The sequence below is a fragment of the Amblyomma maculatum genome, chromosome 1, assembly GCF_055883805.1.
Source record: "Amblyomma maculatum isolate TAMU_Amacu chromosome 1, ASM5588380v1, whole genome shotgun sequence".
In the NCBI taxonomy this organism is placed as follows: domain Eukaryota; kingdom Metazoa; phylum Arthropoda; class Arachnida; order Ixodida; family Ixodidae; genus Amblyomma; species Amblyomma maculatum.
Genome location: NC_139344.1, coordinates 161,017,551 through 161,044,335, shown reverse-complemented (window position 1 = coordinate 161,044,335; position 26,785 = coordinate 161,017,551). Strand labels below are relative to the sequence as shown.

The window sequence follows — 26,785 nt, the reverse complement described above, 5'->3', positions numbered from 1 at the left end:
TCCCAGAAGACCGCGCGTCTTTCGCCATGCTGCCCTTGAGAAGAAAATAAAAATAAAATTAAACACACGGAGGAAAGAGAGCGGCGGAGCATCCTTTCGTCTTATTAATTTAGCTGATACGCACGCACGAGCCTTCGAATTCGAGCTCCACCGAGCGCTTATTATGTTTTATTTGAAATGAATTCTCCGAAACGAGAGCCCGCCAGGGAAGCGGGATGGATTTCAATAACTCTATCCGCCTAATCTGGCAATTATGTTGCGTAAGGGGAAAAGTGCGTAGAGCACGGAGGTCCGCCGTATACGAGGTATGCTGCTCGCTTTGTGCTCGCCTCGCTTTCTGCCATCTACTATCGAGCTATTGAACCAAGACTTTTTAGCTAATGAGCATAGAGTTGGGTACAATTCGCACGCAGTTCCCTTAGCACTAATATAGGCTGAAAGGCAAATGCTCGCCGCCTCATTCTTTCGCATATATAATGGGCACAATTAGAGGAGCAGTGGGACGGGCGAATATTGCGCGCTTTCAGCAGATGTCGGTAACAACCATGCGAATAACAAGGAGCCAAAGTTTGTTCACTGCACTTGTAGTTTTAAGCAAAACGAAAGCGAACAGTGAAATTTAGTAGCGGTCTTGCCTCACTACTGGTACCACAAATCGTTTTCCGTTTGTGGAGTCGTGGCGACTCTGTTCTCTGACTCAAAGTCCTAACAAAGCACTTTACGCAGTAGACGACTCAGACTAGCCTTCCCCTTTTCTGCAACCATTTAATTTCGAATTATAAGGCACACTCTAGCTACACAGGCTGAAGAAAAAGAGAAAAAGATCGAATAGTGGGCAAGAACGGCAGGAAAGGAAAAGACACGCTCTAAAGTGCCCGTGCCAAAGAAATCGCTCGGCCCATGGGGTAGCTTTGAACAAGCAGGTTAAGTGTACTATTGTGTTGGTTGTCAGGGCTCCGGTGAACGGAGAAGAAACCTTCGAGTATCTGGACGCCTTTTCATGCCTTTACTGAATTAATTAGGAGAAAGTCCGGCAGCAAAGCTATTATTGTACACGTGACCACACGTCCACAGCGTTAAAAACTACAGGGCCGCACAAAAGATCTGTACCGCGTCTGGGCTCTCGATTTCGAAGCTGTAAGCTGCGTACGTACGTAGAAGCTTTCCTCTTTGTTCGCACTAATAGCGGCACCGTGCTCTGCGTTTTAGTTGCCAGATTTCGTAAAAGATGCCGTTTTTTTTTCTTTCTTGTAGACGGCGCTCGAAGACAGCGCGTTTATTTAAATGCCTCATTTTCGCCTTTTTCCACTTACGAAATGACCAAGCGGCGTTATAGGGATTCAATAGCACGAAAATCCCCCCCCCCCCCCCCCCCCCTTCGAAATTGGTTTTGTTTCTCGCTTCCTGACATGCCAGAGGCATGAATGGCGTTCCACACTTGCGGAAGCCGGAGGGCCCACATGGACGCCTGGGCTGCCGATCTGGAAACGGAGACGTGAGAAACGTGACGTGCCTTCCTGCCATGAACGTGCGCTGCTGCACAAACAAGCGAGGTATAAATTCTGGCACGCACTTATTCGCAACGAGGAATCGTCGTGGGCCAAGCAACTCTTGCTGTTGGACGCGGCAAATAAAATGGGCAATTTGGTCAAATTTTGGGGTTATTATAGTTGTTCATTTTTTTTTTTTTTCGTAGCCGTCGTGTCTTCTTCAGCGTCGCGACGAGAAATTACGACGAAACAAAACAAGAGGCGAAAATTCAGAAAATGACCTTTTCTTTTACATGGCTTCGCTACAAAATGCTGACGAATGCCGCTTGTGATTTCCATTCACCATCGCGAATTCCGCTAGTTTCCGTCGATGTCGCATCGCCTCCTTAGTACCACTATGGAGAGGAGATATCGGAACATCTGTTATTTTGTTGATCGCTATGCCGTATTTCTCTGAGATAAAGAAAAAGCATAGAAGACAATAAACGAAGCAAATAAGGGAGTAATTTGTAAGGCTGATTTGCTTAGTTTTCACTTCTTCGTTTGCTATCACTCATCCCTCCGAAATTTCGATTGAATAGCAGTAAAATGTCTGTGATCATTACTCATGAATCCAAATGGGGCGTTGAGGAGCGCAATAAAGCTATGCACACTTTCTATGCAGACTTTTTATGCACATCAGCAATTGTCTTTGAAAGTTTTTTAGCAAATCCGTGCTAGTGTGAATATTTATGCTAGAGTTGAGCTTTTATTTTTAGAATTACTACTTACTTAAAACAAAAACTGCCACCTTTAATGCAAAAAAAAAAAAGAAAGCATTGCAAACTGGACAGCATAAAAAAGTTATGTTATCCACCTGTTTCTTATTTTTTACCACCAGAGAAACGAATTTAAGAGGTTGTTAATGATTATTACTTTGTAACAGTACCATTTCGCTTAAAATAAAATGCGGATATAAAATAAAAAAAATACATATTGTGCCAAATTTGTTTACATTTTATGCTTGCATATACAACGAAAATTGCTTGAATTACCACGCCCACCTTAAGAACCTCGAGTTAGGCCAAGGCAATAAAGGAGGAAGGTTTGTTCGAGGGACGGAGTCAGTTGACAGATGGCGGACTTTGTTCCGCATTTAGCAGGATGGTGGTTCCTAGTCCAAAGTTCGCTTTTCGGAGGACATATAGGCAAGAAGGACTGTACGGCGTACTAGGCTTCTCCAGCGTCTCGCGGAGCGGCTGCAACACCGAGAGGCTTTGCTGAGACGAGGATCGCATGGAAATGGCGAAATCGATTGTAGCACACGCTGTAGTTCGCAAACTCGCTGTATCGAGACAGCTGAGCGTTTCAGTTGTTTGAGGCTTGCAACGCCGACGTACTTCTTGTCAGCTTGTTTTTGTCACCGTCTGCATGGAGTGATCTTTTTTTTTTTTTTTCTGTAATCAGTCACGTGCAGCTGTGGAACAGCAATACATTAGCTCTATCCTTGTAGCAGTAGCTTGAACGCTTAACGAATACGTTATTATCGCTGACACTCGAGTCATATTCTGAACCGAGAAATAAAACGAAAGACATGGTGATGCTCGAAATACGTTATTAAACAGAGCAGCAATTTTCCACTTCGCATTTTCTTTCAGAAGAACCCTAAATAAAATCTTTTTTTTTTCATATAATGTGCCCTTGGTCTCACTCCGTTCTTGTGTTATTAGTCAACGCGAACAACAACCACTTGTGATCGCTCACACGCGCGCATAACAACAACAATCATAACAACAACAACCATAAGAACAACAACCATAACAACAACAACAACCATAACAACAACAAAAAGTAAGAGTAACTTCAACTTCTTTTTGCCCAGTCCGGTGCGAGAGTGCGTAAATTCTAAAACGCGATCCACGCCACCATGCTGCGCAGCCATATACGGTTGAGACTGAGAGCTGTAACATGCAGAGGTTTACATGAAGACTTGTGTGATCACGTCGTCAGAGCTTAAGCTATCGGTTATTTTGTGAATTAACTTCGTTGTACACACCTGACATTGATCAATGGAGTTTACCGTGCAATATGCGCTTCTCCAAAAATGCCGAGTGAGCTAAGATTACAGATTAGCTTTATTTGAATGAATCAAAACACTTTTATTGCCAGATGAAAAGAAGGGCCGTAGTTTAGAGAGAAGATGATCAGCTCGGTGAAACAACTCCAATTCATAATGATACAACTCGTAGCTTGATTTAAATCCACCGAGATGAGACGCTAACCTGACAGTTGCCTATATACGAGGCGCCAAAACTAGCCTGTAAGGCATTCAAACATATGTGTGCGGTGGCCTACCGGGCAATATCTTGTGAGCAGGGCGGTTTTAATCTTACGATAGTGCAGCTTTTCGAGACGCAGCATTCGGCATAACAGGAAAGAGCCGATTGACTGCGCGCTAAGCCTTACGTCCGCCACTAGTCGCATCTCGCGTCTTAGCGCAAACGAACATGAATTACTATTTATGACACGAAGCCTCCGTCTCTGGGCACGGGTCATTTCACATTGGCGAACAAGATCTGGAGACACACGGGCATTGCTGGGTGTCCAGTCAAAGCAGCCTTGTCAAAAAGGCATCGCTTTAGTTTCTCCTCATTGTGCACGACTCCCAGGCGCCAGCCGCGGATTTAAGCAGACCTCGGAAACCGAGAGAACACGTGCCGCCAAATTTTCAACGATCTTTGCTCCCGACTCTCCGATTCACCCCGTGTCATATAGGCAGCTGCCTTCCGTAAAATCAGAGTCAATAGGCTAACACTAGTCGCCAGCTCTGGTAATAAAGTTCGGCGTCGTAAGTAATACGCGGCTCAGTAGCAAAGGACCAAGTTAGGAAAGGGATCACGACAAACATGCAAATTCTGGGCAAATGAGTGAGCAAAACGGAACGAGATTTTTTTTTTTTTTTTTTCATCTGCGACGTGTGGATAAAGACACGAGGGACAAAGTTATCTGTCCTGGTTCTGTTAGCTTAATGCATTGTCCTTGGTGAAGGATGTTAGAACGACTGAAGTTTCACCAGACAGAGGAGAGGAAAGACTGCCAAAATATTCATGTTTGTTTCCTTTTTTTTGCTCGCCGTGCACGCTGCGCAAGTCATAGCTGTATCGCGGCTAGCTTGATTTGCTTTGTGAAAAAACTTCAGCGCAAATTAAATAGCCCCAAGGCGAAAAGAAGAAGGGACAGGAAAGAGTGCTCTTTCCTGTCCCTGCTTCTTTTCGCCTTCGGGCTATTTCATTTGCGCTGAAGTTTTTTCACATCGTTATGGACCAACTATAGCCCAACAAAAAGTTTTACTTTGATGTGCCTTATTTTTGTTCTTTGTGTCAGTCAGCGCTCTACGAACCTTCGTGCTTACACGTTTGGAAAAGCTGCTTTCTTTAGATTTGGTCTCCATCCCACTGTTTTCAGGCGCATACAGGGTGCCGTTGTTTTGCCCGAATCAAGTTGCCATTTGGTGAACATTCAGCCGCGCAAAAGTCGAGCACGGCACGCTACGGGTCGTCCTTCCGCCGCCCTTCCGCAGTGTGTTCAAAGGCAGGCCGCCTGGCAAGGCACCAGGCGCCGGTGGACCAGAGCCGGAAATTGGATGTTTCCGGTGCGTCCCGGAAGAATCTTTCCGCTAAGGAAACAGTCCGAGCCTGTCGGACTTGTCAGCGGCTGCCTACACGCTACAAAGGTCGCTGTCCATTTGCGGGGCCGATGGGTGTACTGTCTGGATAAAAGTGACGTTGTATCGGGCGTATACATGATTCGGCGCACATTTGCTGCCGAAACTGCTTTTGGAATAAACATTCTCTTTGCGCCGCACAGGACAAATTTAGGTGACCTTCGCCGAGCTATTCCGCAGCAGCCTCCTTCACAAGCCTGGAAAGTGAATTGTTTGCAGGAAGATAATTTTGTCCCACGTGGCAGTGAAGCTGGTCGGTCGTCTGCTTGCGAAACGGAAAACACACGGGGGTGCGGCGCCGAGTAGGTCGTTCTCGCTACGCGGATAGCTAGAAGCGGTGGCGCTGGTGTGCTGAGCACTTTACCGTCCTTTCAGTACGCTCGCATTTCTACGCGTTTTCGCTAGTTGGTCCTCAAACGTTGGTCCTCAAACGTCAGATCAGTCAGACCGTTGCCCCCCGGCGTGAAGTAAGGAATGAAGGGTTGCTGCCCATACAAGAGTGCCTGAATATCCGGCACTTACCGTTCGTTCGCCGATTATGTCATCATGAGGTGGGGCCGCTTTTTTCGTCATCTTGAAAGCACACGCGCCGGTCATTCCATTTCTCTGCGGACGGCAACGATCAAGTGAGCGTGCGCGTTTAGACGCGTGTCGTTCCGCTGACTGGCATGGAGCGGGGCTACCACGAGATGGCGATGCAGTCAGCCTTTTGGTTGACGCGTGACAGGTTCGAGCAACAGTGTGTGTAGTATAGGGCTGGACAAGGACGGGTAATGCGCCACAGGATGTTTCGCTATGCCACAGGAGGCACGTTGCGCTTCAGCTGTGTGGACAAAAATGAAGAGAGAACATTGTGTAATGCAGCCAGGCAATTGCGACTTAAGCTCCCAGGATAATGTGCCCCTGCGGAGCGCCTGTCGTCACGAAGGACGCGACGCCATTTGTAACCATTTCCTTTAATTCGAAAGCACGGGCGCGACGCTCCTATGGCTTGAGCTGCTGGCGCAGCAGATTCAAATGACAGCGGGTGCCCGCTCTAGGGTGGACTCTTTACTCTTCTGCTCAGGGCAAATAGCCGGCTGTTCTGAGCGCGTGCCGTCGGCCCACGTTGTATCCATCTGCTGGGATCGGGTTTCTGTATCTTCATACGTTCATCAAAGACAGCGGGCAGGTGAATTTCGCGTGAAAGTCTGAACTTTTTCTAGACGTGCTACATGCAAAACTTTTACTCCCCCCTCCTCCCTTTGCCCGCTGGAAAAAGCAAAACAGAAAACAAGAAGAGGCTTAGCACGAAGGCGCCTACGATGCGTGTGCACTGCGCCTCATAGATGGTAAATTTTTAATGCAAAAGTCTATCTTGGCTTAATGAATGTGTGACGACTATATATATAAATGAGATAACGAAGATAAGGACGCTGATGATTAACGATAACAAGATAATTAACAGATGCTCATTTATGATAAAGAGGTAAGGCACAACAACGTTGTGTACAAATTGCTAGTTAAAGTTACGACTGCCATGGATAATGATCATGGCACAAGGTATATAACACTGATAGTGTACCTCGATGGGAATTTAGGTCGTTATTAACCGTAAACATGTGAGTTCATCAAATTAGCTATACAGTTAAGGCTAGTGACATGATAATGAGGTAAGATGAATAAGAGTGATAGCCTAAATTAATGGAGATTTAGACGATATTTTAAGATAACCATATGACGTCATCAGATTAGATTGCTACTGATGAGTTCGTGACGGTGATAGTTAATGACACGGTACTAAGCAACGAAACGCAGAACGAACTCATAGTGGAACTAGGCCCGGAACTAGCAATGCTTTCGCATTTCCGCACCTAAGGAGACAAGTGCTCCTCAGTAATTTTTTTTATATCTTGTGTTATATATTGCATAACACGCACTACATTCCTCAAAGTGCTCGGCATTTTACGAAATCTGTCATCAATTCCTACGTTTTGCGAAAGCCTCTTCCTTTGGCCACTTTTCCGCCTGCACAAGCGATGCTGGCGACTCCCAGGTTAGCGCGCGTCGGTATCGCGTGAGTGTCACTCCTGAAGTTCACCGCCGCCGCAGATAACCATCAGTACCAAGTGCGTTCACTCGCACCTCACGTTTCGTGGTGTTAAATGACTTAGATCTTAGGCACTGAAAACGAATTGATTTCGCCTCCCATCTGCCAGTTGCGCAATGACTGATATTTGCCTCGCTCCTTCCTCATTTCCTGTCGTGTTGGAACATAGGCTGGCCTCTGCAGCAAGCGATGGCGAAGAAGGAAAAAGAGAGAGAGAGAGAGAAAAAAAGGGATGGACAGAGATTCGGTTTGCATCATTTAAGTCCTGAGTGCACATTCTGATTGAGGAGACGTTCCCGTAGCAATCCGCAACGGTTTGCCGGTGGCTCAGATGGCGGAAAAGTCTGTCGGGAGCTGATCAATGGTTACCGGTGATAAACTTGAGAGTATCGGCTCGAAAAGAACAGTTCACGAAGGCATCTTTAGTCCTGGTCAATATTTCTATCTGCTGTTATTTTTTTCTCCCTTGCTGGCGGTCCCTGTCGGCTTATAGCAGTGCTCGGCTATTGCTCTTAATCAGTAGCCGGAATTGATGACAGAAACTAATGCCACTGGCCAGACATTTTTAACAACACTCTAAGAAAATCGCACCCTTTCCGCGTCTACATCTCACACCCTCCAGAAAAGTGCCTTGAAGTACTGATGCACACTTTTATTGGGTGCTGCAGGCAGCATTGCACCTAGTGAAAGGGTACATCAGTACCAGAATGCACCCTTTTTTGGAGCTTTCCGGAGGGTGTGAGTTATATACACGAATTGCACCTCTAAAGGTGCGATTTTTTCTTAAAGTGAAAGTAGCCCTGTTAACGGTGATAAGTATTAGAGTGAACCGCCGGCTCCCTTCATACCCGCTGCCGCAGCCAAGTCTTTTGATCCCTGCAGCTGGGCGACGCCAATTTACTCTCTCAGCAGCAACGTCATCGACAGCTGTCATTCTCGAACTATAGCGGGGCCGCAACCCTTTACACGATCTTACCGTTTTAAGTAAATGGTCAAAACTTCTTCGGAATTGTGGCGAACAGTGTCCATCGCAGTTCTGTCACGTCTGTCTTTCGAACGCGGAACCTTTGAAATTTCTTTCGGGCTACATCTGTTTGTTTTTTTTAAATTTTATTAATGAGAAATTACAGTTGAGCTTACTTTTATTACGTCTCAGGATCGATTAGCTGGTTCAAAGAATTTCATTTCTTTTCGTGCACGGTCGTTCTTTATGGATAGAAGCTTTTTCAGTTTCTTTTCTACTGTGTGCCTGAATCTTGTGAGTAACTTTATGTTGTGGAGACTTACAAAAAGGGCGAATGCTAAAAAAAGAAAGTGGATAAACACGAGGGAAAAGAGCATATGGCCAGATGAAAAATGGTTACGTTTTGCACGCACGGCCTTCCAAAATGGTAGCGAAGTTAGGGGATAACATGATATTAGGATGATATTGAGTTAGGGGATATCAAGGAAAGCGAGGCATGACTTGAAATAATCTTGCGAACTAAATTTTACTCTAAATAAGTTTCTATGAAAGAAATCAGAGACTGACGTTTGGAAAGAAGGGCGGTTCCAGCTCGCTACGGTATTTCCATAACGAGGCAGGCAATGCAAATGTTTAGTGTAACAGTGAGATGACAGCAGGGGAAAGGCTGTCACCAGCAAATCCACCATTAAGCTTTCATTTTTGAAGAAAACGTGAATACCTTTAAAGCATAACATAATTTGATAAAAATAGGCACCAACGAAGGAAACTACATGACGAAGTGCAGCTCAGTAATGTCCAAATTAATGTCGAAGATTTAGAATGGTTATAATGTAGGTTTGTGATTTTAAATACGATGTTTTGTCAGTCTTCCTAAGTGGCTTTTTGAATATATACAATCACCGGAGCAATGTGGCGGAATACACTGCTGGTTAATAGAGCTCCTGCAGGAATGTTTACCCGTTTTTGTATTTTACACGATAGTGTATAGACCAACACCGTGTTTACAAACAAAGGGGGCGCTCGCGGCGTCGCAGCTGACTGGGGGTGAAAAATAGAGTTAGCGCCCATAGGAACATATGGAACCGAAATATTTCTAAGCAGTTTTCTAATTTCACGAGACACCTATGATGTCGTTATTCGGTGCAGAGTAACCGTGAACATCCCAGAACAGATCGTGAAAGTATGAAATCTCATGACCGAGGCGAAGTATTTTTAAAACACCGCGAAAAGTACGGAGGTGCGAGTTGGGAGGGCGGCCCATAAAAACACAAGTAAGCGCAACTTACCGCAACATTTTTTTCGTTTCGCAGAGCACCAGCAGTTGTGGCCGGTCGTTAAACATTGGCCAGCGCTTTGAAGAAGTATGCTGCGTCATTGCGGAGGCGGTCTATTTTTAAAACACCCTGAATAATCTACGTTGTGAATCCAGACACCCCCAAAATGCTCACACAGAGACTCACGTAGTTTTATTTACAGTCTAATATGCTACCGCATGGAGTAAATTAGCCTGATAATACTGGGGGGGGGGGGGGGGGGGGGGGGGGGGGGGCTGCGGTCGCCGAGATGTGTGGACGTGATCCCATCGGCTCCGCCATCTTCACATGATTCCGCAGTGATTTCTGTCGATTTTCACCGAAGTTCTTGAAGCAGCAGTTTCGTGAAGTTGCAGGGAATTCATGGATACTTGATTTTGGGGTGGGTCTTCATTTTTCAAGAATCTACAAGTACTTTTCTACCACGTGAACGCCGCCGCCGAACTAAGCCTAGGCGTGCACGCCAGACGCTAGCGCTAGCCAGGAACGCGCTAGCTCGGCGAGACGCCAGCCGCCCTTCGCGCTGGGCGCAGCACGAAGAGAATGGCAACCGATGAAATGGATAGCTCTGCGGAGGATTTACCACAAGCGTCGACTACAGAAGACGACACGGGTTGGAAAGTGGTGACCAGCCCGATAATGAAGAAGAAGGAACGCGCCCAACCTACTGCGCAACTTTCACAGCAAGCACAACATGCAAGCGACGGGCAAGTGAGCTCTTCTCGCAAGTCTCCTAACATTAAGAACCGGGTGATAAGAGCCTCACGCATGCCACCCCTGCCGCAAGACAACATCAAGATAGTGCTTCGCCCAAAGGGCGGCTTGAACTTGCAAAAGATCGGACCTACCTTAGTGAGCAAAGCCATAATGGCAGCAGTTAATCTGGATCCACAGCAGACCACGGAGGACATAATATGTCCCAATATTACGCAGAACATCATGGTGGCGAGCACGCCCTTTCGAGAAAATGCAGACAAGTATGCGCAAGTAAGGGCTATCCGAATAGCCGGAAAAGAGTACGCAGTCAGCGCTTACGAAACTGCCCCAAGCGACGCCTGCAAAGGGGTAATCAGACGCATCGATAGTGCCGACGATCACAGGACGATTGAAAGAAACATTGTGAATGACCGCAACCCCTTGGCACTAGCGGCGAAAAGAATCAAGGACTCAGGATCAGTGATCATTGTGTTCGATGGTCTTCGCGTCCCAAACTTCGTTAGGTATGGACCCACACTGGTACCATGCTACTTATATCGCAGACAAGTAGACATATGCTACGTATGCGGCAAACTCGGACATCGTGCGGGCGTTTGCCCCGAGCCAAACTCAGCTGAATGCAGGGGTTGCGGACTTCCTAACCCCACCTCATCCCATGTGTGCGATCCAAAATGCAAGCTGTGCGGGGGCTTGCACGGGACGGCGGACAAGGTGTGTAGGAAACGCTATCTCATTCCATACGTAGTACGCGCACGACGACAACGAGCGTGACTGGAGCAACAAGAGGAAGTACAGCTAGTCGAAGAAGACAAGCAGCACGCGGAACGAAGCCGATCTAGGTCAAAGACGCCGACACGCAGCCGCTCCCGCTCTCAATCGAAGAGCCGCACACATGCGAGGACAAACAGAAGTCGTTCTCAGGTGCGCTTCGGTGGAAAGGACAATGGAGGCGATGGCACGTGGGCGGATAAGGTCAGAGACGCTACCACGCCTCCAAAGAAAAGTGAGTCCAGCAATCCTGATAAAGAGCGAATAGCTATGTTAGAACAGGAACTAAGACAGCTAAAAGCCGCTTATACTAAGCTAACACTCGAATTAACTGCAATGAGTAAAGCGAACAGCCGTAAACAAACGCTCACACCTGAGCCATCAACCGCTATCAAAATTCCCCAACTCGTTGAGACGAAGAGACATGACGAACAAATCGAAGAATGCCCGCCTTCTAAGAAGCGCGCTTTAACGCAACCGCGAACCACGAAGGACGCTATGGACGCCATGAGCGAGAATATGAGGCTAATGCACGAGAGCATGGTGCGAATGAACGAGACAATGGACATATTTAGCTCACGAGTACAGAAAATGGAAATGTATCTAAACAATACGGTAGTACCGGAGGATGAATTCACAACACATCGGTGCGCAAGGCCCACCTCGCGATGGTCTCACTGCAAGCGAAGGAGGCTACAACGGCCAACATGACAGTGCCGAATAAGACACGCAGTCTCCGCGTCTGGCAATAGAACTGCAGGGGGATCGCCTCAAAAAAGGCGGTCCTCCTGCAGATGGTCAAATCAGAAGCCGAGAAACCAAACGTCATCAAGCTACAAGAAGCACTCACAACCGAACTGGCCATTACGGGATATACGACCGAAGCCCACAGAGAAGAGCAGGGCAGAGGAGTCGCTTTACTGATTGGAAAGAAGATCCCGTACATTCGGCATGAGATCCGCCACACAGCCTGCTATCTAGAACACCTCACGATTGAGATCATACCGAACGACCACGTAGGGAACAAGCAAAGCATCTTCCTCACCAATCTATACAGCAGCCCTAAGGATACAAGGCAAGGGTTTAGAGACATTCTGGCCAAGATTGCGCACATTACCACAGACAGTCCGCTGATTATAGGTGGAGATTTTAACGCCCCACACCAGGCTTGGGGCAAGGGAAATCGTCTTCTCACGACAGCCTCCGATCTCGGCTTCCCGCTGATCACAGACCCGGAGACCCCAACCAGATGTGGCACTTCCACATGTCGAGACACCACACCGGACCTTACTTTTGTCCGGGGCCTAGAAAAATGTGCCTGGCACAACTCGGGAATAGACCTTGGCAGTGACCACTATATTCTCCGAATTGATGCAGAGATACCGGGAAAGAGGCAAAGGGAGTACAAACTTATCGATTGGGACAAATTTCGTGCAATACGGGCGCAGCCATCCAACTCATCAGGAGCAACCACAAAGCACACGATAACGAGCTGGTCCGAGCAGCTCAAAGCAGACATCGCAGCCTCGGAACGGACAATTACCACGGACGTTAAGGTAGAGAGGATCTCGAAGGCAAACATTCCATTCTAGCCAGGTGAAAGGGTCAACGTCTTAACAGAAGACTACGAAGGAAACTTGACGAACTCAACAGGACCATTGAACAATACTGCATGGTTCTCTCCCGACAACAATGGGACGAAGTCTGTAACTCCCTCAATGGGCAAATACGCAGAGGAAGTGGGTGGGGACTCATAAAACACCTCCTCGACGAACACGGAACAAAGTCCAAAACTATGCAACGGATCAGGCTAAGTAAATTAGTACATCGCGAGAAGCAAATAAGTACCGCCGAAGCCCTTCTGGATGACCTTGCCAAACGGTACTTACCGCTTAAATCGGGGCTACCCAGTACCTTACAAAGGAAAAGCTATGACGGTGCCCCAAACTCAGAGCTAGATACGGACTTCACAGAAAGCGAAGTACGCTTTGCAATTCACGAACTCAACAGTAACTCTGCAGCCGGCCCCGATGGTATCACAAATCGGGCTCTCCGAAACTTAGAGGACGACTCGGTCACGTTCCTAACGCAACACATCAATGAAGTCTGGAAACCTGGCCAACTACCTGCAGAATGGAAGCATGCCAATATGGTCCTCATCCCAAAACCGGGCAAGCCGCTGGGCCTACCCAACCTAAGGCCGATCTCACTGACGTCCTGCCTAGGAAAGCTAGCCGAACACGTAATCTTGAATAGACTATCGGAATACGTAGAAGAAAAGGAGTACTTCCCTTACAATATGATTGGCTTCAGGCCAGGTCTCTCAACGCAAGACGCTATGCTACGAATCAAGAAAAGTCTGTTGGATCGCCCCACAGGAGACACCAAGGCGCTACTAGGACTCGACGTGAAGCAAGCTTTTGACAAAATCCGACATCAAGCCATTCTCAAAGCCATATCTGACCACAATCTCGGAACACGCTTCTACCACTACGTCAAGGCGTTTCTGGAAGATCGAACGGCCACTCTCCGGATAGGCGAACACGTCTTGGAGAGCTTTAATCTGGGCGATAAGGGAACACCACAAGGCTCAGTAGTTTCACCATTCTTATTTAACTTGGCGATGACAAAGCTTTCTCGCGCACTGGGTGAAATTGCTGATGTGGAGCACACCATATACGCAGACGATGTTACCATCTGGAGCACCGGTGGCAGCGATGCGGAATTGGAAGCGCGCATGCAAGAAGCCATCACGGTTACCGAGGCCCATCTTGCCCCAATGGGACTTCGCTGCTCTTCTAGTCAATCCGAGCTACTCATCTACCACCCCCCAAGACCAGGGCGCCCGCCCAACGACTGGCGCCGACACCACACCATGCATAGAGTTACACGACAGGGATGGAAATCGCATACCTACGGTCGATAAAATACGATTTCTAGGATTAATCATCCAAAGAACGGGTCCAACTGGGCGATGCTTGACAGCATCACGATCAAGATTGCAAACGCGATCCGGATGTTTCGGCGCATCATGAATAGGCACAGGGGACTGAGCGAGGGCAACGCTATTCAAATGGTCCATGTTTTTGTACTCTGTCACATCACATACGTGGCTGCAATGCTCAACTGGAAAAAGGAACATCAGTGAAGGCTTGAAGTACACATACGCCGTGCTTTCAAGACAGCGTTGGTGCTCCCCGATAATGCCTCCACTGAACTACTCTTACAGCTAGGAGTGCACAATACTCTTGCCGAAATCATCGAGGCACAGCACATGGCACAGACTGCACGCCTATCAAGCACCAAAGCGGGCAGAGAGATTCTCGTTAAGCTCGGCCTGAACACCATAGTAGAAAGGGACAACGTCCTGCAGTTACCTATAGTCGTGCGAGAAGCAATCAAAGTGTCCCCCTTCCCAAGAAACGTACACCCGATCCACAATCAAGGAAGAAGGCTCGCCCGCGCCAAAGTCCTCGCTGCGGACGCGGCACAATTTCCCGACCAGACAGCTTTCGTGGATGTAGCGTACATACCGGGAAAGCATGCTTACTCGGTAGCAGTAATCGACGGACACGGGCGTAAGCGCAACTAACTCACACTTTACACCAAGAAGTCAGAGGTAGCTGAACAAGCAGAGATAGCACTAGCTCTAAAAGACTCGAACTTCACAACTGTATACATCGACTCTAGAGCAGCCACTCGAGCTTTCGCCAAGGGCGGGATAGACAAGACGACGCTACGGATCTTAGGTGGAAGTAGCATCACCGATCACTCCATCGTATGGTTCCCGGCACACACGGGCAGCTTAGGGGATGGCCTGCGGAATCTCAATGAGATCGCACACGAGGCGGCGCGAGGACTTATCGACCGCGTCCCTCCGGTTTCCCCTGCTACTCCACATATCGAGTATAGAGATCAATTGTTCACGTACAACGAGCTCACTAAGCACTTTTATCTAGGCAGACGAGCATTTCCCCTCCCGGGTAAGAAATGAACCCGCAGCCAATCAGTCACGTTAGGCTTGCTCCAAACGAACTCATACCCCAACCCCTGACGCATGAAGCACATCGACCCAGACTACGACGGACAACATGTATGTGAACGGTGCAGTGACCGTGTAGACGTAAACCATATGCTGTGTGGTTGTGCATCGAGCGACGCCTACGCCAAGAACAATGAACATTGGGACAAAGTGTTAAAAAGTGCTTCACTACATGATCAGCTTCGGGCTGTCCAGGAGGCCCGCGCGGCGGCGGAGAGCTTCGGGCTCTCTGTGCCGACGTGGGAGCTGCCCTCTACACCTGGCGCCTAGCCGAGTGTCCTCCAGGACCCCTACTGTGGGAAATAAAGTTTTACCAAACCAAACCAAACCTGATAATACTGTCCCTCAAGTGATACATCCTAGACAGAATTGCATTTAAAAGGCAGTTGTCAAACGCCGTACGACAATACGGACCGAGCGAGAGTCGCGCATTGCAGCAGACGACGACGCAGCTGGCGATACCCACCGCGGTCGGCTCCAGCGCCGGAGCGTCTGCTAGCGACAGCGCCGGTGGCGCATTGCCGTCTGCAACTGTGCGCGGTCAGTTTATCGTGCTGTGAACGGTCCCGCAAATCGTCAGACTTGCATTACTTGCAAGATAATGTAGTGTGTCATGCAACATGACTTCGGGGCGTGGTACAAGACGTTCACCAAAAATGAGAAGGGTTCAACGCTGCTGAACCGAGTAAAGTGTCGCGGTAAGTTGTGGTTACATGTGTTTCTATGGGTCGCCCTCCCAACTCACACCCGCATACGTTTCGCGGTATTTTGAAAATACTTCGCCTCGTTGATGAGATTTCATACTTTCGTGATCTGTTTTAGGATGTTCATGGTTGCTCTGTACCGTATAATGAGATCATAGGCGCGCCGTGAAATTAGAAAATTCCTTTGAAAATGTTCGGATCCATGTATTCCTATGGGCGCTAAGCCTAGTTTTCACCCCCAATCGGCCCAGCCCATAGAGTTCCTTACACTAACTAGAGGGAAAGCTGAGGGCGCTGCACTTCAGCCACCATGGGCGCGCTAAGAATCATGGGCCGGTGTGCTACTTGTTGCGGGACAGTCGGTTTTTCTCGGGTACGTGGAGTGGCGTTACTGCGATGTTTCTTTTTCGTCATCATCATCATTTGAAGGCGCGTACATAGACTGCGAAAGCCATAGTAGCGAAGGCGCAAAAGCACACGTCGCCAATAAATGGTTTCTGTTTCCCGAAATGCCACTAAAAACTTTCTTAAGTGATGGTACAACGAAAAATATTTTCATACCATTTTTTTATTTCAAAGTTTGCCTATTAAGTGCGAAATATTGGTATTTGTGCTGCTCAAAATTAAGCCAATAGGAGAAAGGGCCATCGCTTATATTGGATAAATCTCACACTGGCATTCTGTTTTTCTCTCTTTTTGTAATTTATAGTCACAATATTCAATCTTAGGACATTATTTACGGTAGAACAACGTTTATCTTTTCATTAGTTTTGGCCAAAAGTTGTAGTTCTGCACTCGGTAGCTCACCGGCCCATGATGCTTTGAGCGCCCATGGTGGCTGAACTGGCCGTCTGGAAACTCCATGTAAACGCCCATAGACGGCAGCACAGCTTTCCCTCTAGGTAAGAGTAAGAAACTCTATGGCCCAGCCTGGCGACAGAAGCGCCACCGCATCGCGCTTACGTCACCGATCGGTGTTGGTCTATAGAGCTTGTTCCGCTGAAAAGCCGCCGCCATCGCCGTAGACGGAAAAACCCGTGGCGGAAAAATAACTGGTTGGCAGACAGGGCCGTGACGTCACAAACACATGACTTCCTGCAATAATTTTAAACAGTCCACTTTTAAATGAACCGAACGAAATGTGGGAGAGTCGAAATGAAGCCAAAATATGCAAGGAGGTTCCGATAATTGGGTATTTCAGTAACTAGAAATATTTCATTATAATAAATACCTAGCGCTGGTGTTCGAACCCAGGTCAATTGAATTTCAGGCGAGCACGCAACGCATAGGTCCCGAAGGGACGTTAGTACCAAGCGTATTAGAGGGGCGCATATAGTGAACGCGTTGTGGTGCGTATGACTTGCTAACGGGTGTTTGGAACGCATAATGAAAACACGCTGTTAAAGGCGCTTTCATGTCTGGTCTTGAGGCGAAGCCTAAACGTCGTCCTGATTTTTTGCAACTACAGGTAAGCGCAAAATTTCACCCAATATATTATTCATTATCTTATCTTGCAGCAAAATTTTCAAATATTTCTTGCGTGTACTCTTTTACGCAGACTTGTGACTCGCTTAAGTTTCAAATTCAACCATTTAGGTAGTCAACGGACTTTGTACGTGCCCTTGATACACCAAGGCTATGGGGCAAGTCACCCAGCTGAAGGCTCTAAATAATTAGTATCGATCCCTTGGAGACTGGCGAACGTGAACTGAAGTTTAAGTGAATGATGAGTTCGGCGTTTTGCTTGATCAAAATGTTCGAGCGCCTTGACAACAGCCTTACGTGCTACCTCGGGAGAGCCATTCGAGGTGATCTCGTGTTAGCGTTTTTGGCACCGACAACTAAAGCCATCATGCACTCTGGCGAGCCTTACATTTAGTAACAAGGACTTGGCAGCAGATAAAAATAGTTACCCTTACTATTTTCTCCACTTGCTTTTTGAGTAAAAGACCCGAGCTTTAGTTAATTTGGAACTTCGGACTGCGCACAACAGAGGAAGACGTCGAAAGTTTAGAAAGTCAACTAAGAGTAACCATTGCGAAGCCATGGGACCTAAAAGCACATGCGGGTTACTATTGACAAGGAAAAAAAGAAACACCTTCTTTCCTAATCAGTTAGATTCTGCTGACATTGCCGGTTCGTTCGGCGCAAGCCATGACATCAATGCTTATGCTCCGTTAGAAAAAAATACTTCACTGCGGGCCTCAAATCGAAGTAGATTGGAGCAAAAAAGCAAAGCGACGCAAAACTCCTCACCGAACAACACCACTCCTGTTGTTTTCTTTAGACTGCATTCGCGGATCGTCGTACACACTTACTGCCACTGTGGTGTTTTTTTTTTTTTTTTTTTTTCCTGCTTCCGGGAGGGAGGTCGAGATGTTGCTAGTGTATTGGAGGCCAGAGCAGGTGCTCCCGCCGGACATCGTGCAGCACTTCAGCGCTCTACAAACGCAAGTTGGCGTCAGCGAGTGTCTGTTTTCCTGAACTCTGTGTATGCTTGTTTTATTTTCCTCTACTTGTATGTGTGTGTATGTGAGCAAGCGCCGGAAAAAGGTGACTGTTTAGCCAATACTGTCAAATATTTGCGCCCTTTTTCATTCGTGTTTATATTTTCATTCGCGGTAGTATCTTGAAAACGCGTCTCCTTTTCTCTCTCTCTCTCTCCTTCTCTCTTTCTTCTTTCGAACGGCAAGCCCGATATGCTCTGCTGCGTCGCCCTATCGCCTCGCCAGAATTCCTGCAAAATTGTTGCACTTAAGGAACGTAGAGACTTGATATTTGTGAAGCTTGCGCGCTTTGAGATTCCTTATTTGTGCTACCAAGGATATGCTCAGTTGCATCGCCTCAACGAACTGAAGGGGCGCGCGCGGCTGTATTTGCATTGCCGTGTCCCGGGTGTTCCGTTTCTCAGTATTACGTCGGCGTCGATTTTTGTCCTATATCGACATGTTTACCTGGAGCATATGTATATTTCCGGAATGCAGTTACAAGGTTATTTTCACTGGCTTGCATTTGCCATGTTCTGATTAAAATCGCAAATACTGCTACATATTGTTACGTGGAAGATTTACAGTCCCAAAGCTGTCCGCACAACTAACGTTGATGAGGGCACCGATTTCACAACACTCAGCGTCGTCGTCTTCTCGGAGTCTGTTGCACTTCTTCATCCTCATCACGAACAGCGAATACAGCTTAATTTATAGTACTCGTTGTTCAAATAATATGTAGACTTAATAATGAGTTGATAGACAGTTTGCGTCTGTGGAACTGATTCTCCCTTTCTGCATCGCTCGCGCAGGCTTGCCGGTATGACAGAAAATAAATAAATAAATAAATAAATAAATAAATAAATAAATAAATAAATAAATAAATAAATAAATAAATAAATAAATAAATAAATAAATAAATAAATAAATAAATAAATAAATAAATAAATAAATAAATAAATACAACGTAGGAACGTTCAAGTTTCGATCTGAGAGACGCGAGAGGCGCCTTTTACACCACCTTTTCATTCCGCAAATATTTTTATATTTTTGTTCAAGCTAATTTGTGGGGGAAGAGGCGCGGTATCTCACTTCTCGGGAGACACCAACAGTTGTCAGAGGTGCGTATGTCGCCGGTTCGAATCCCTATCACAAAATAACCTCCAACTTGACTAGCAGATGGATGCTAAATGAGATGACACCACACTGAACGCTGCACAAAGTATACGGTAACGTCACATTTTAGATACGAAATCATGCCCATGTTTTCTTCGACACCGTTGAACTCAATTTGGATTTACGGCGACGGTGACGGCGAACGCTTTCGGGATGATCGAGCTGTATACGCTTTACGTAGTAATTAAACAAAAAGTTTCTGACCTTCTAATGTTTACCATCGTGAAATGGGCGGAAAGTGAGCTGCGTAAATGCCTCATTCCAGTGAAACCTTTCTTAGGTGCTCCTGTTTCAGCAGCATAAAAAACAAGTCAGCAACAGCAGAATTCAGCGCGCCACAATAACATGCGTTTAGTTTCAGGCATTTTGAGATGCAGAACAGAAATAAGCGCGCGATTTTCGCGTTCGCGACAAGGAAGGCAGACGGAAGAAGCGCTTCGTTTCAACAAATGGCTCGGAGCGGAATCTGCCCGTAGCTTCATGATGCCTCCTGCAGCGATGGTAAAAGAGACGAAAATGTGATGTTCGTAGTGCCAGGCAAGGCTGAAGTGGACCGCGGCATTCTTGGAGCAGTGCCACCTCGAATCGAATGTCAGGCTTTACAGGCAACTCCAGACGGTTTTACAACACACTCAGTTAACAATCACATTGCATTCTTTGATACCGGAACCAGAAGCCGTTTTTGAGAATACCAACTACGTTAGTGCTTTAAAACAGCATCAAACAGAAACCAAAACTCGGCACGGCTACCATCATAGACATAATTAAAAAAAAATACTGGCACAAGCAGCGAATGGTTGAAATAACGACTGCAAATAATGAATAGCCCATAGAATATTTGAGACGACCTAATAAAAGCTTCAAAGCGAGCAGGAGCGCAGCGTTAATGCTTCTAATATCGTATGCGCCGTCTTGACCGCAGACATCCCCTAAACTGGGACCAGTTCAGTTCAGTCGTTCAGTCGTGTCCGACTCTTCGTGACCCTAAGGACCACGTCACGCCACGCTTTCCGGTCTCTCACTATCTTCCTAACATCATATAACTTCATCTGCAGTGCCTCGAGGATGCCATCTAACCATCGCGTTCGCTGCCTACCCCTTCTCCGGTGATCCTCAACCTTTCCCAACATCAAATCTTTCTCCAGCGACTCCTCTCTTCTCATCAGATGACCAAAGTAGCTGAGCTTTAACTTTAGAATTTGACCCTCCAATGAGCAGTCAGGGTTCATGGTCGACAATAACGACTGATTTGATCTTCTGGCAGTCCAAGGAACTCTCAAGAGTCTTCGCCAGCACCACAATTCAAACGCGTCAATTCTTCGGCGGTCAGCCTTTTTTACAGTCCAACTCTCGCATCCATACATCACAACTGGAAAGACCATAGCACGAGTTATACGCACTAAAACGCAAAATTCAAAAGCAATTTCTGGAATAATTAATTCACACACAGTTGCAAAGCTTGATGGAAATAGTAGGGTGAGAAGAAAAATATATATGTTTCATTAGAATACATTATTTGGAAAATCCTCCAAGCTACCCTTTAGTGATTGCTGAAAGGCAAGTCACGTTAGTTGTTTTCGCTTCGCAACAACTCGCAATCCATTTTAAACGTACACAGGAGTAATGCTTTCTGCGGTGACACCCCCATGAGGCCACTGTCCCACACAACTCGAGTCAAGCGTATCGGAAAAGGACGTTTTCAGAAAAATGAAACGAAGACAATGCAGCTGTGGTTGGAAGGTTCGAATTAATTTTCGCTTCTCGACTCAGCGATCGTTTTGCTAAAATGAACAGCTTCACCGATAAGTTCATTGCGATCTTTTCGATTCGAATGTTATGCAGGATAACCCATTGTTCAACAGTGGGGCACGTTTGTCCGATTAGCATCAAGCACCGACAAACGTACAACAGTTTACGTATACATGCATGTACCATATTTTTGTGCGCTGATTACTGCCGAACTCTCGAACAAATAATTCAGTTCATGCTTATATTTCGCTAATAAAGCTGCTTGAAGTTTTTTGATGTTTTACAAGTAAGGGTTTAATGCTCGGCGCGGGCCATTGTAGAGTAAAAACAAAAAGAAACAATTTTAGAACTGATTATTCTTTTTAGCCTTTTCCATCAGTCAGCTAGCTCATAATTAATGCTCTTCTTGATGCACCTTTCGATCCTAATGTGCGTTTTATTACACATCACAAAAGCTGAGGTACGGATACCTGTCACATTTAAGGGCGTCGTTTTGAGATCTATTCGTACCATTGTTTGTTACTTCTTCATAAAAGGAAAACAATGATCAAAACGGTTTGAAAGGGATGTGATTCAGTTTCTTGAGGTATTGTGGCGGTAATATTAGTATTTGAATGCATGTGGGATATGCACGCAGCTTACGTCGTAAAAGGCGTTAACTTAAGAGAAACCTACAACTTTATTAACGTTCGCTTCTTTGGGAAAGGTTTATTGTTGCTTCGAGTGAAGCGTTCTCATGACAAAATGCCCGCTACATGAGTGCCCGCTCTGAATATTTCCCGCCCGGTGGCACACGCGCACTGATCGTCGCGATGGTCCAGCTTGGCTCAGCTGAAACTGTGTGTGAAATGCCATTATTTGGTGTACACTTCAGGGTTCAGCTCAACTCGTTAAAAAATTCTAGGGGGCACTTTTGACCATAAAACTGGCGAAAGCCTCTATCGCGTGGTGGTCGGAAGCCCTCCGCTACGGCACCTCTTTCTCTCTGTTTTCACTGCCACCTTCCAGTTGACGCGTTAGCCTACATATAAAGCCTCTCTTTAACCGAGCCGTATGAACGTGCCTGCGTGGCCTAGGGGTAAAGTGAATGCAAGAATCCTGGCAAGCTGATTGTGATGTCACCATCCCATATAAAAGGAGAGGCCCAAGTTGGCAGCTCCCGCCAAAAGTAATGCCAGGAATCCCTATGTCCAGTCAGTGCTCGGCCATGTCAGCGGCCAGCTACCGCCTCCCACGTAACGAAAGTGTTACGGACGGACGGACACGTTCCGCGAGCATGAGCCATTAAAGGCTATCGCCTTAAAATCGCGAAAAGAGCTCCAAAACATAAATGTTTAAAACATGCGCTTTTCGTTGCTTTTTTCCACGCTCTGCAACCTCCGCTTTGAAGGTTTGGGACTAGGCCTGCAGGGGTTGGAGAGCTTATTAATTAGTGTGAGGAATATAATAAGGATCTTAAAAAAAAAGAAAGAAAACTCTACAACCTACTCTTGCAGAGAATAGTAGTTCTGCTCCAGTTTCATTCTAACGAGGTGCCCTCATATCCTTTAATGTGTGAATCAAGTTACGGACTCGACGAAAGAACTCTCGCTTGCGGCCCACAGCGAACGAATTCCGCCGGGCCCTGTGAAGCACTGACCAATGAAGACCTTGAGGTCATAGGAGACGCCCAAGGGGCTCCCCTGGTACGGCCTGGCCGGGTGCAGGCGCACCGAGGGCGGCGCCTGCGGGGAGATGCGCAGCGTCAGCGGGTACGCGTCGCTGCCCAGCTTCCTGAGCAGGTTGCGCTGCAGCGGCGTCAGCTCCTCGACTGCCTCGCTGCTGCCGCCGTCGCAGCCCAGCGGGCGGCCCGCTGCTGTCCCGCTGCCGTTGGCGCTGCCTGCAGCGCCGTCCGCAGCGCCGCTCGCTGACGAGGCACTGGGCTCCGGGTAAACCTGCGAAGGGGAAGAGGCCCGACGTCTATGCGCGGAAGCACAGAACCTCCCTGGTTTCATTAACACTTATCAGCGGGCCACTGAGGTTGCGCGCGATTTACAAGCGTATGCTGCTGGAGATTGAACTGTTTGGCAAGGGTTGCACATTTTCTTGGCACTGCAATGGTAATATGAGTTGACGACCTGAGCAGACGACAGAGATGCACACCTCTCCGGAGCTCCTCACGGCGCTTCTACAACGCGTGCCTGACTCCAGCGAAACACTATGAGATGTTTAGTTGGTCTAAAAACTGAACGCACCTATAGTATTCGACATGCACCCGTACAAGTATGTCTAAGGTGTTAAGACAGAGGAGAAACTTGCCTGCAACGAATTGCTTTGTTTGCTCGTTAGGTATATGAGAAAAAAAAAAGGCTACAAAACCAGCTTGGCGAGTTGGGATTTAAGGTATAGAGTACAAAAAAGCATGGCATGTGCAAACTCGGCTCAAAATAGAAATATTAAAAAAAAGGAAAATACGCGCAGATGAATAAAACACGCCCAAAATGAAGGGTAGCGGGTAATAATGCATGAAATAAAAATAATAAAGAACGCCGTTTTTGCGCGTTTCATGTAAAGCGTGATATAGAGAATGCGTCAGAAGTTCCCAGGCCGCACGGTCGACTGTATTTTTTTTTTTTGCTTTATATTTTAGTACTACAGAGGCTTATGAGGTTTAGACGGATCCTGGAGGTCATAATGATTTTTATTTTATCTCTTATGGAAATTCTGATATTTGTTCGTGTCTTAAATGCCCGATCCCATAGCTCAGAAGCAGACCCTGTGGCATGGGACTTTACGAGCACAATGGCACCAGGTGTAAACAAAACATGGGGCTGAGCTTGAAGGGCACTGAAAAGTGACACGGTGCATTACAACAAATATTGTGGCTCACTATGAGTGTGTTACCGCCATAGTTACGAACGGGTTTTATATGAGCCGACTAAATTTTAAATACACCTGGTATCAAAACAAAATAGAAAACTTGCGCCAATCAAACAATTCAGTCTAACCCAACTTTTCGGGAACAACTCGGTCTCTTCATCAGGGGCGACTGATGTGCATGTTTACCGCAGCAGGCAGCGGCTTTCGCTTCCCCTTTCCTAACACGTGGACTAGTCCCCGTTTTTTGGAAAGGGGAAGCGATGGGAAAGTATAAGGAAAAAGAAATTGACATGTCGACTTGGGTGACAAGTATACGTCCGAAGCAAACATTGCTGGACCTAAGTCTGATCAACTACCATACAAATGATGTGGAAGCTGGTGTGATGATTGGTTACCACTTTTCCATTTTTATATTTTTTGCTTCTCGCGTTTCATAACAGTACAGCCTTCCTTTTCAGGTCATTATGTAGAGACTCATTAATGATGAAGGAACATCAGCCTTTCATGAACTAATGGCCAATGTACATTGGAGGGCTATTCTTTAAATTACCAGTCCTATTGCAGCATGTGATATATTCGAAAATATTATCAAGAAGTTGCATGAAAGGCATTTCTTCTAGAAAAAAAAATTTAAGAAAATATTACGCATAAAACTATGATTAACGCCACCGATTCGAAAATAATAAAGCAGCGCGATAAGCTTTTTGCAGACTATATTAAAACTCGACAACTGGAATGTCTTACGGAATTTGAAACAGTTGGAAATAAATTATGTACTGATATTAAACAAGTGCGAAACGACTCCCCTGAAAACATGTTTGAGGGTGATTTTATTAGGCCGAGAAAAGTTTGCCAAACTGCTAATGCGTTTATGTTAAAAAACTTAGTTTATGGCAGTCCATGCACGGGAAAGATGCTCGCAAATAGATTTAATGAACACTTTTTATAATCGGGAGCTGCAGACGGCTCTTCGCTGAGCAACCGTGACTATACGACGCTCTTCGTGTTCCCCGCCACGAAATCGGAAATTAGAAGCTTACTGATTAATCTGAGGAACAGCTGTGCGTGTGGAGAAGACGGAATCAAATCAAAGCCCTTAAAGTTAGTTTCCCATATAATCAGTGGACGACTTACCCATATATGTAACCTAATTATAAACACCGGAGTATTTCTCGACAAACTAAAAATAGCAAAAGTATCCATAATTCACTAAGTACGTGATTGAAACGACTGGGCTAGTTACACATCTATTTCTATTTTCCAGATTCTCTCATGTCATAGAGGAGGTTATCAATACGCGACTTCTAAATTTCTGTGAGAAAAACTACACTATCAAGGACCAGCAATATGGTTTCCAAAAATACACGAGTACACAGATGGCTTTGTTAAATGTAAAGATTAAAATAATTGAAACGTTCGATGAGCAATCTCATACAGTAGGGGTACTTTCCGATTTCAAAAAGTCATTTTACTCAAATAAGCAGAATATCTTATAACAAAGCTATCTCAGTATGAGACCGAGGAATAGCACTTCAGTAAGTTAACAGTTATTTGAACATAGGTCTCAGTATAAATATATAATAAACACTGGTCATATCAAGGTATGGCTTGCCCCCGGGATCCAAAATTTTCCCGCTGCTTTTTCTTTTATGCATAATTCACATTATCAGTGTACCCCATACACCTGACATAAGTTTATACGCAGACGATACAAATGTATTCTTTCATAAAAAAGACTTAGAAAGGCTAGAAATCAAAGTAAATGTAAAGCTAACTAATTTCTTTCAATGGCTCCAGATGAATGAACTTCAAGTGAATACAAATAAAACTCAATGCATAATATTTCACCCCGCCAGGGTGGCGCAGTGGTTAGGGCGCTCGACTACTGTGCCCAAGGACGCGGGATCGAATCCCGGCCTCGGCGGCCGCCTTTCGATGGAGGCGAAAAGCTAGGCGCCCGTGTGCTGTGCGATGTCAGTGCACATTAATGAACCCCAGGTGGTCGATATTTCCGGAGTCCTCCACGACGGCGTCTCTCATAGCCTGAGTCGCTTTGGGACGTTAAACACCGAAACCAAACCAAACCAAGCATAATATTTCGCCCTAAGAACAGGCATATTGAAAGAGAAATAGATATCTGATTCCAGAGCGCCACACTAAAAAACAACAACAAAAAAACAGGGGTATTATACCACGGACGCTTGATGGAAGCGGACTACGCTTCCATCGAGCGGCCGTGATTGTACACTTGTCTACTCTCGAATCCTTTACATCCCTGCTTGTGTGGGCTACAACCACAAAAATAAATCTAGAAAGCTTACACATTTTACGAAAGAAAGCTAAACACCTCATTGAGAACGCACCGTATCCTTTCACAAGCATCGAGGTCTAAATATTTCAAATATTACGAAACGCAGATTAGCATTAACCATTTTTAAACAAATTCAGTCTGACTCTGCCTTTCTCCAAAAAACCTTCATAGGGAACAGTGCAAGACACGGTACGAAATCTGTAAGAAAGTACACGCACATAACTATGGCACAAAAAGACTAACATATCTGATTCCTGATTTTTTGAAGCATAACCCTAGTATTTTCAGCATGGTCCAGGAAAGTTCTTCGCTGTAAACTTTTAGCAAGAATATTTTTGTGCGTTTTTTGTAGTCCAAGAAACGTAGTTGGAGTTGTACTTTTTAATGTTTTTATTCTTTTTTTTTTTTCAT

The 26,785-nt window shown here is 46.2% G+C and overlaps 1 protein-coding gene across 1 annotated transcript in view; it reads right to left on the bottom strand.

Annotated features, from left to right (window-relative positions):
* LOC146204752 (phosrestin-2-like) overlaps positions 1-26,785 on the bottom strand; it is a 356,983-nt gene that overhangs the window by 37,851 nt on the left and 292,347 nt on the right. Inside the window, exon 4 of the mRNA XM_084589457.1 lies at positions 22,844-23,138. Coding sequence (XP_084445583.1) covers positions 22,844-23,138 — 295 coding nt within the window. The remainder of the gene's footprint in view (positions 1-22,843; positions 23,139-26,785) is intronic.